At 36.6% G+C, this 10,520-nt stretch overlaps 1 protein-coding gene across 1 annotated transcript; it reads left to right on the top strand.

Annotated features, from left to right (window-relative positions):
* Positions 1 to 2,609: 2,609 nt before the first annotated feature.
* LOC122083102 (peptide methionine sulfoxide reductase A1-like) lies at positions 2,610 to 7,812 on the top strand. The gene is made up of 2 exons (XM_042650793.1): positions 2,610 to 3,208; positions 7,290 to 7,812. Exons 1-2 carry the CDS (start codon positions 2,663 to 2,665, stop codon positions 7,539 to 7,541), a joined length of 798 nt encoding a protein of 265 aa, XP_042506727.1. The 5' UTR covers positions 2,610 to 2,662; the 3' UTR covers positions 7,542 to 7,812.
* Positions 7,813 to 10,520: the final 2,708 nt, after the last annotated feature.

Below are 10,520 nucleotides of genomic sequence, written 5' to 3'. Positions count from 1 at the left end.
AAAAAAAAAAAAAAAAAACCATTAACACTGAATGGAAAATTCTTTTTTCTATTCACGTAAAATGAAAAAGGCCAAAAACATCCTTCGAATGACTACCAAACACAGTCTTAGACCTTTTTTTTTTGGGTAGAATTGTTTTGGGTATATGTTAAGTAGAAAATAACATACAACTACTTAATTCAAGTAAATATTTTTAAGGGGGTTACACATGGCATGTGGCATGCATTGTAGAGATGGGCGATGATTGTTTGCCATGGGTGCGGCGGTGTGGCCAGCATCGGATGGCCGAGACGACATCGACATGTGCCCCAATGTCATTCCGGCCATCGGATGCTTGCCACACCGCTGCATCTGAGGTAGAGGATTTTTTTTGTTGTAGAGACAACGTGCGTTCATTCTTGTTGGTAATATTCTCTTTCTTCATTTTTTTTTTTTAATTTGGATAAAGTATATTTAGTCAACCTCAAAATTAGGGGTGTCAAACGGTGTGATTTTGCTAATTTGATCCGGTTCCGATTCTTGTTTGAATTTTGATAAGGTGAAACCAAAACCGCACCGAATAAGAATGAGGTGAAATCTGAATCGTTTTCATCCGATTTTAGTTTTAACGATTTCTAATTGGTTTTTGTTATTCGGTTCACAACCGGTTCACATATGGTTAATAATGTCATTTTAGAAAACAGTTTGCATATTCAATTTGTAATAAAAGCTAAGATAGATATAAACGAAGCAAAGTTGAGCATCATATACCCATTTTGGCAAGTTTGGTGATTGGCAACTATTGCACAGCCCTATGTTTGATTTTCTTCTCAACTGTTAGACAACAATACATGGTTAAGCTGATAGGAACTTCAAAATGAGTACAATAAATCTTTGGATACTTTCCTATTTGATTGGAACTTCAAAATGACTCTTTTGAACCAAGTTTTTTATCTTTCTCTTTTGGGAAAGAAAGAAAAAAGAAGAAGAAGAAAAAAAAAAAGAGGTACCAAAGGCAGCTAAATTCAGTTGGCTTAAATAAATTTTCAATTAGAAAGTGTGAACATGTGAATCCTTCATACACTAAAATTCCTAGAGTGTCAAGACAATAGACATTTTTTTTTTTTTTTTGCTAAGGACTATATATTTTCTATATAAAAGATTACACATATGATAATAACTAATTAATTATGATCCTAGAAATCAGGAAATCAAGGGGTGTGAAAATGAAACACCCCTCTTGTCTCCCCTTTGGTTAGTATTTTCCTTCTTTTTTTTTTCGTTAGAGACCCATCAAAATTCAAAACACTTTAATACTAGGTGCCGGTTAATCATTGATTTTCCAGTTATGAATCGAATCAAACCAAGATTATGGCCTATAAAACCAAAGTCAGATCATATTGCTATGGTGTGGTTCGGTTATAACTGATCGGTTTTGGTTCCGATAAACGGTTTTGGTTTTATTTTGACACCCTAACTCAAAATTGTCACATGACATTACATTGTCGTTGGGTCCAAATTTGGTGAACTAATAGAGCTCTACATCCTTGCTCGTGTAAATTAAGCTTTAACTGAGTTTTTTAAGAAATAAAATATAAATTTGAAGATCGAGATTAGGATTTGGCTCTTTTTCAACTTGTTGGGTGTTCTATTAGGCATCTGATGGTTGGGAGACCCGTATATAACGTCAAGTGTTTGATTGGATGCCCAAACACATTAAATAAATACAAATTATCTTTATAATTTAGGTTTAATCAAATTATTCGTTTGAGTTTAAGGATTATATATATATATATATATATATAAAATAATTCATTTTATTTGATTCAATTGAATAATTCTTAAATTAATCGGAGAATTAGAATCCGTTTGGTAAAGTTTATGTTCAAAAAACGATGTTTTGTGTCAAGACCATAATTTTTGGTTTCTATGTTAAAAAACCGTTTTTTTGTCTAAAAAATGGTGTTTGATAAACTTGTTTCAGAAACAATTTTTTCATCATGAGAGAGATAAACGGAATTGAATAGGATCTTTTTTTCACAAAATGATTTCTCAATCCAATTTTATTGAAACATGAGACCATTGATCAACAATGTTGAAGGATAGCAGGGATCCTCTTCACAAATTCTTTATTATTTTAATTCTGAAGAGTTTTAAAGAGATATAAGGTTTTGGTCTTAGGAAAATTATCAGAAACATATGCCTTTTTTTTTCTTTCAGATAGAACGTTTATCAAATATTAAAACATGATTAATCATATTTAATATTTTTATTTTTCTTATTTTTTATCTAATTTGTTGAAAAAAAAAATCGTTTTCTTGTTTCTATAAAGTTCAAAAAAGCCAAAAACGTTTCTTTCAGCATACACGTATTTTAAGCGGCACACACATCTTCTTTTTGGTTTCGAAGAATATTCCTCCAATGCCCTAAAAAGTGGCGGGTGGAACATGTGTCCACCGCTGGATCTAGCGAAACCGCACGTATATGCAGCGGAACAGTACTCCAAAGTCACAAGCATAGCCGACCAATTGGAATCAGATTTGTTCTTTTCATTTTTCATAAAAAATCAAATCGCACGTGCATCACAGGTGACCCTCTGTAGCATAAATTGAAAGGAACTTTCCAATATCTTCCTCCGCATTGACACTTTAAAAATCCCAATTTTCTTATCGCACAAATAAGAATGCTTACAAGGTTATCTACTTCTTCTTCTACCCTTCCTTGTCTGTTACTCCTTTCATCTTCCTCTCGCTTCTCTCCTCTCACTTCCTCCCTCTTCGTTCCTCACGAAATCCCAATCCAGCACTTCACAACATTTCCCTCAAATTCTAGACAACCTCGCATGTTTACAACGCCCATGAGTTGGTTGGGGAAGCTCGGATTAGGGTTTGGAAATCGAGCTTCAGAAGTTGCCATGGATTCATCTTCTTCATCGATAGCTCAAGGTCCTGATGACGATATCCCTGTGTCTGGTCAGCAGTTCGCGCAATTCGGTGCTGGATGCTTTTGGGGTGTTGAATTAGCTTTCCAGAGAGTTCCTGGAGTTACGAAGACGGAAGTTGGTTACAGTCAAGGACATCTGCATAATCCGACGTACAATGATATATGTACGGGTACGACGAAGCATTCTGAGATTGTTAGGGTTCAGTATGATCCAAAGGAGTGCGGTTATGAGAGTCTGCTTGATGTGTTCTGGGATCGCCATGATCCAACCACGCTCAATCGTCAGGTATATCGGTCGAATTTACGTTATTCGGATGCACTTTGTTAGCTTTTTGCTGATCAATAGGGGAGTTTTATTTCACTTTTTGCATGGAATTGATTCCTTCCGTAGTATTTGACCGGGCTTTAGCATTAATTGTTCGTTGCACTTTCATGTATTATCAAACGCCCTTAGTTGAAGAAGTTTAATTCTGTGTTTTAATGAAGAGCTGGCTATGTTTGGGTTGTTTAAACTGTTTTGTTTCATCGCCAGGAGCTTCTTGTAGTTTCCATAATCTGAGTTTCCTTTCGTTATTAACCTTAGAATTGCTGATTAAAGTAAGTAGTGGTGTCAATTCGATAAATTGAGCAGTGAGGAATTTAATTTTTTTGGGGCTGGGGGGGGGGGGGGGGGGCGTGTGGTTGGTCTTTAAGTTGTATGGCTAAAATCCAAATATACCGAAGGCTTCCCTTTGTGAATTATGTACGATGGATGCAGCGAGTAATTCTGAGAGTTGTCTTTGAAGTTATCTTCTTCATTGGCCCAAGTAAACAACCACTTTAACGTTCCAGCTTTTTCACCTCAGCTTATTTAAGCTCGCAGGGACATACTGATCAGTTGACATAAAGGGTGTGATTGCTACTTCTAATTTATGTGGTGAATAAACTAAGAAAGTGGACACATGCATGGTGTTGGAAGTACCATAGGTTGGTTATCCCATCAAGCTTAAAAGGGAAAATTTCTAATACACCTCTATACTTGCCCTATAATTATTTAAACTCCCCTAATCATAACTTTTTCTAACCACCTTCCCAACACCCTCCCCCCCCCCCAAAAAAAAAAAAAAAAAACCTTCCACCTCTCTTTCTCCCCTGGAACTTAAAAATCCTTAAATTGTCCTGTTACCCTTCCTATGGCCCCCCTCCAGTCCTCCCTACACGATCTCCCACAGAACCCCCTTGCCAGTCTCTCTCTCTCTCTCTCTCTCTCTCTCTCTCCCCCCGATTGGGAGAGGTTGAAGTTTTTTTTTTAATCAATAGGGGAGTATTGGATAAGTATAGGGGCGTATGAGAAATTCTCCTATTTTAAAAGTGTCTATATTTTCAAATGCATAAGTTTCTCTGCACGGCCCACTTAAGAAGGCTTTCTCTTATCTGGCCAACCTAAATGAGATAATGGAACAGTGACATGATAATTCTGACCATTGTATAGATAAGTATGGTCCAGGTTAGCTACATATCAAATTCCAAAGCCAAATACAATCATATGCCCCCTTGTATTGGCATTTCCCTTTCTTTTTCACCTTCCATTTGTCTTCAATCATTTCATCTAAGTCCCATTTTTGTGGAGTATATTTGAGAATTTATTCTGCTACATGCTCTATTTGGCCTAAAGGTTGCGTGACCAGGTGACCTTGGGGCCTATGTGTCCAGAAAATTTGGCTGCCACTCATCCTGCCATGTGGCCGATGTTAAATGCTATATAGGAAGGCCTTCCTAAATGGACTGACATGACAGCATTCTCCTGTTTATAACTCTATGATGTTACATCTTATAGTGCTGTCTTGGTTCAGATCCATGTAGCTGACCCTATTAAGTTGGGATAGGGCTGAGTTGTTGTTGTTGTTACATCTTATAGAATGTACAATAGCTAAGGTAACGCATATATCATTCCTTGTTTAAAGACCAAAATCGTGGATGTGGGCAATGTGGTAATTGCTGATATTAGGAAACCAACCCTGTAGTATTGAGGTAGAGTCTGGGATTGGAGTAGTGAATAGCTGGGTTTGATATGGACCATATAAGGCTGAACGTTAGGCAGGGCCAGTTTGAAAATGGGGCTGCCTTGGCTTCAAGTTTCATCAATCTGAAAATGGGATTGGAGTAGTGGATAGCTGGGTTGATATGGGCTGTTTATCATGGATGCCACACATTATTTTGATCTGGGTTTTGAGAGCTTAGCTAGGACTAGGCCTGGTCCAACTTGTATGTGGAGACCTGTCATAAATTTTTTGTGTAGATTTGTTTATTCTATGCATACTACGCATTGTAGGTATTCTTACACATACTTATATGTATGGTATGCTTGTTGTTCCATATATTAGTTATATCCCAATTAACTTGGATAAGCCTTAGTGAGTTCGAGTATAATGTACTGATATACAATTATTGGAAAAAATTTCCCACATGACCTGTTTGTACGAAGTACAAACTTTTCGGAACGGTCACCTATGTTTGAACCAGCCATATAGAGATATTTTCTACTAGGTTCGCATGTTGGATAAATGGAGAACCTTTGGATGGTATGCATTTCAATTTTCATGGCCTATCTCAACCATATTGTACACCATGTGGATTTTATTTTTTATTTATTATTGTTTTTGTACTCTCAAATTGAAATATGGCTGATGTGCATTGACATGGTGATTTTGAGTAAGTGGAATAGATGGTAAATCACATGGATTAACAACTGTCAAATTTCAAAGTTGCACTTAATCATATGGCCCATCATGTCCGTAGGTGTCGAAATCTTGACCAAGATTAAACTATTGAGTTTTGCCAAGTGGTAAAATGCTTCTAGCTGAAACTTACCTCATGGATTGAGGGTGATTTGGACGTTGTGTCCACAAAATTTGGAATCTAACTAAGCTGCTGTATGGTAGCTATTAGGGTGATTAGATAATCTTATCCAAATATGCCTACTTTATCATTCCAACTAGGTCTACACATGAGCGAGACTGGGCAGGTACAAGTTCATCCCTGCCCAGGCTTGAGTAGGGTAGGAGTGACGTAGGACCAATGTTAGGTCTGGGCTACGCTTGGGCTGGGCCACTAACTTTGGCCTTACCCTTCACGATATAGTCATTGCTATACAATATTCAGTGATTTACAATATAATTGTGTTTTTGACGTTTAAAAACGTTATATAACCTTTGCCATATCACATTTTAGAGCAAATTATATATTACCATATGATATAGTACGTATTATTTAATATTGAGTTACTTACTATACAATATCTAGTGTAATTTTTTGCCCCTGCTGGGCCAATGTCAGGCAAATTCAGGGCTCACCTGGTCTGATCTGGTCCAATGTGCAGCCCTACATAAAACTTCTTGAAAACATATATTTTTCAATATTTTTAATGCCTTATTTTGTACATATCCATCTGTTTGGATGAAGCTTATGATTTTAATCAAAGGAATGCGGCCTATCAGTATCAATCCACTGATTTGGATGCGTCCTGGCAGATATGGCTGCCTGTTCTGCCAGCCTTGGTGGGACTGTCGGTCCTTTTGACCCTTGTCATATATGCATGATAAGTTCGTGATGTTTTGTGCCATTTCTGATCCCCATCTCTCTGATGCCTGATGGCAGTGTCTAGGTTTGGGCTTAATAAGTTTGGTTGAAATTGTGCCTAGGTCTATTCGAAGCTCATGCTTATTGTTTGTCTTGGGCTGTGCTGGCCTTTGGCTTTGTATGGTCTCTGTAGTGGGATCAGAAGCTAAACATTAACAAAGGACGAAATAGGGGCAGAAAAGTGAAGTTCAGGGTCTGTTGGTCTTGGGTAGCCAACTGCTGCAAGGAACTGTATCAGAACTTTAGTAGGCCCAACGAACCACACCAGGTTGAAGAGCACCAAATTTCAGTGGTTATATCTCAACTGCCCTTCCTATTGATCCTCACCTTGGATTATCCAAAATTCTGTGTCACATCTTGCATGGGTGCCCTGGACGTTTTGTTCTCTTCCTTGATATCGGAATCATGTTCCATCTATTTTATCATGTGTGAACCCAAAGTAAAGTATTGTTACATTTTCGGGTCAACTTTTTACATTGTTCCCCATTTTTATTCTTCATTTGAACTATGCTTTTGTACTGAGTTTTACATGGTGTAATGCTGATGCATATGCACACACATTATACATATTTAAATTCACTATGCATCTGGCCTGCCCTGAGTGTAATTGTAGTTCCTGATTGGGAGTTTTGTCCAATATATAGAAGGTTCTGTGATTTATGGGTGCCCATCTCTTAGTTCAAGATGATTATGTGGTCTTATTTGAACTGGTTCGTCATTCAAACTTCTGGATATTGTTTGATGTGCAGGGGAATGATGTGGGGACACAATACAGATCAGGAATTTACTACTACACGCCTGAGCAGGAGAAAGCAGCATTGGAGTCTATTGACAAGCAGCAGAAGCTCTTGAACAGGAAGATTGTTACTGAGATTCTTCCGGCGAAAAAGTTCTACAGAGCAGAGGAATACCACCAACAGTATCTTGAAAAAGGTGGCCGATTTGGGTTCAAGCAGTCTTCTGGGAAAGGTTGCAATGACCCAATCCGATGCTATGGCTAAGTTGCAGGTCCTCCTGATGCTGTTCTTATTTTGATGTTCGTCTCCTAAATACTTGTTAATAGGTTTGTGCATCCTTCCCGGAACTGAAATATCTAAGTTGTCATTTATATTTTGTAATGGTAGCAGTCGTAAGTAGCTTCTAAACCAAGTTATGTATTGTTCATGTCCATCCATACATTTTGTTTGTACCTTCTAGCTGTATGTTTATGTAGTGACTCTATCATATCTGATTCACATGGGCATTTCGGCTTTAAGTCCCTATTTGGTAAAAGTCAGTTTAAGTTTTTTAGGTTTTTTGGTTAGAATAAGATACTTCCTAACACAGCCTGCATAGGGAAGGAAATCTCTTAATCAGTTAAGTTATTTTGTTTATTACTTGTTTAAGCCAAGTAGGAACTCTCCTAAAGCAGCCAGAGATTGGAGAGCTTAGGATAAATTAGAATTCTCTTTTATAAGAAACTAGGGCTCACCCACAATTTGATTGAATGAAACGTAATTTCTGTTAGGAATTGAAGTTGTTTGCTCTATATCTCTTCACCCCCCCCCCCCCCCCGGAAATACACAAAAATTGTGATTCTCTTTTTCTCTGTCCACTAATCTCCCTTCTCTCCCCTCTTTTCTTCATGTTGTGATATTTTTATGTTCAAAATTAGAGTTGTTTGCCCAATTTTTGACTTCTTTGTTCATAGATGAAGAACAAAGCGAGAGTTCCGCTTCACCACCTGTTGTGAATATATTGTTCAAGATAGATGATCATCATTGAATCTGATGGTGATGTTCTCATTGAGTTTTCAGTTTCTTCTTGTTTTGATAGTGCTTGATGTCAAATACTTGTTTCTTACAAACATGTCTATCATAGTTCAATCATGGGTGGATGAAAAGATTGTCTTTAGTCGTGATGGGAAGTCATATGCATTAAAACCCGCTCATCTTCAACAAACTATTGTCTTGAAAAGGGTTGCAATGTGGAGCTTTAAAAATGCAGAAATTCCTAATCCTGCGGAAGCATAAAAGTAAGAAAAAGTAGAGAATGTTGCTGATTCTATTCAAACTTCATTGCCTATAGTGGAAGATTGGTCCCTTCGAGCCAAAACTAAGTTTGGTTTAAGTTACAATAGATGCTAGAGTTTAGTGAGTTATTCTACATCACTTGTTTGTTCTTTCCCAATAAGGTTCAAGACACATGCAAAATATAGCATGCATTCTATATTAAGGGTGTTTTCGTTAAAGGAAACCTAACCAAATATGAGACAAAATGGTCCAATCTGGCATTCTGGCTAGATACTGCCTCCCTCATTACAACTTCTTGTTATTTGAATTCCTGAATTCCAGGAACTTTATCAGTACACAAGTCTGGGCCAGTTTGGGAATTCATTTTTCCCATTGTTAGAGTGTAGAATGCATTCTTAGTCAAGAATGAGAACATTGTTTTTATTCATGTTTAATAAAATGTTTTTTTGATTTAGAATGCTTAATAATAATAGATGGATTCGTAATCCTGTTGGATGAATGAAATACCTCTTCGGCATTTTATCAAACAATTCATGGTAAAAAATCCATAAAAGAAAAAGATTCTCGACCTCATGGCGTAATTTCATCGATGGGAATTTCTTCCTAGAGAGGTTATTGGTGGGGTTGCTGCTTATGATATTCATACTTCATTGTTGTGGTGCGCGTATAAACATTGGCTCTCAAGTACAAGGCCTCATCACCATATGCAAAAGCATTGGATTGATGACAGACTGGATTAGTGTTTTGGACTGTTTTATTAAGGGTGTTAATTAGTTCGGTTTCGGTGTATATAGTGTGGTTGGGTTGGATTTATATTTATTTGGCTGAAATCAAAATCGCATCATTTACTAAATTGTTGTATTTTCTGAAATCGCAATCATTTAGGGCCCGTTGATTATGTTTTTGTCGTTTCTGTTTTAAGAAACGGCATAAACATAAATTTCCGTTTCTAGAAACAGAAACGGAATTGAAGGTGTTTGATAAGTCATGTTTCTGAAAGTTGATAGTAACCAGTGAAAGAATGACCACGAGTCGTTTCCAGAAACAGAACTTGTTTCACCTGGATCGTTTCTTAAATCATAAATAGGTAGAAATTTTAATTTCTATTTTTAAAAACAAGTGAAACGAAATAGTTTTATCAAACGTTTTTTATTTCGTTTATGTCGTTTGTCCAGGTACGGCAGAAATGCGTTTCTTGAAACGTTATCTAATGGGTCCTTAGTAAATGGTTTTGGTTCCATGGTTTTTCAACGGTGTCGGTTTTACAGTTTTAAATGATTTTAATCGTAATTTATTCTACACGATTTTTAAGCGGTTAGTAATCGGTTTGTCAGTTTATTCGCATACTTACTAAGATTTGCTTTTGTTGATAAACGTTTCAATCTTGTATCAAATTAAATGAGACATTGAACAGACAATGATTTAACTACATAATTACATAATATGAGTAAATTATTGAAAATACTGCTGGACAACCTCTATGGTTCTTAATTGTTCCCTATATTAAATCATTATGTTTTGTTAAAACAATTAAATATTTAATCGTTATATGGGTTAATTGGATCGGTTTTGATGGTTTAAATAGTTCTATTTTCAGGGTGTCAATTCAGTTTGAAACTAATGGGTTAAATGGTTAAAATCGATCCAATTTATTTAACTAATCTGTCTTAAATTTGAACCAGAATCAAACCAGTTAATAAATGGTTTTGTGGTTTTGGTGTAAACTGATAGGTTTGATTTTGGTATACAGTTTCGTTCTCAAATTCACATCCTTACGTTTTAACCTTATATTTTATCAGTGGATCATTATCAGGGTCAGTCTTGGTCGATACCAATTTGTTCTGGGGTAACCCTGATCGATCCAAACCGTTTTTTGAACCATGCTCCAATACCAATTTGATCTGGGTAACCCTGACCCAACCGACTTTTAAATCATGCTCCAGTCATTTACAAACCTTTTTTTTTTTT

Source organism: Macadamia integrifolia, chromosome 7 (genome assembly GCF_013358625.1).
Source record: "Macadamia integrifolia cultivar HAES 741 chromosome 7, SCU_Mint_v3, whole genome shotgun sequence".
NCBI classification, from domain to species: Eukaryota; Viridiplantae; Streptophyta; class Magnoliopsida; order Proteales; family Proteaceae; genus Macadamia; species Macadamia integrifolia.
The sequence above is the reverse complement of the archived record's forward strand: the minus strand, read 5'-3'. Positions and strand labels throughout refer to the sequence as shown.

Excerpts from the sequence above, each read along its gene's own strand:
- LOC122083102 (XM_042650793.1), top strand. The coding sequence starts at position 2,663 with ATGCTTACAAGGTTATCTACTTCTTCTTCTACCCTTCCTTGTCTGTTA. Across the intron at positions 3,209-7,289 it reads CAACCACGCTCAATCGTCAG|GGGAATGATGTGGGGACACA; the intron begins GTATATCGGTCG and ends TTTGATGTGCAG.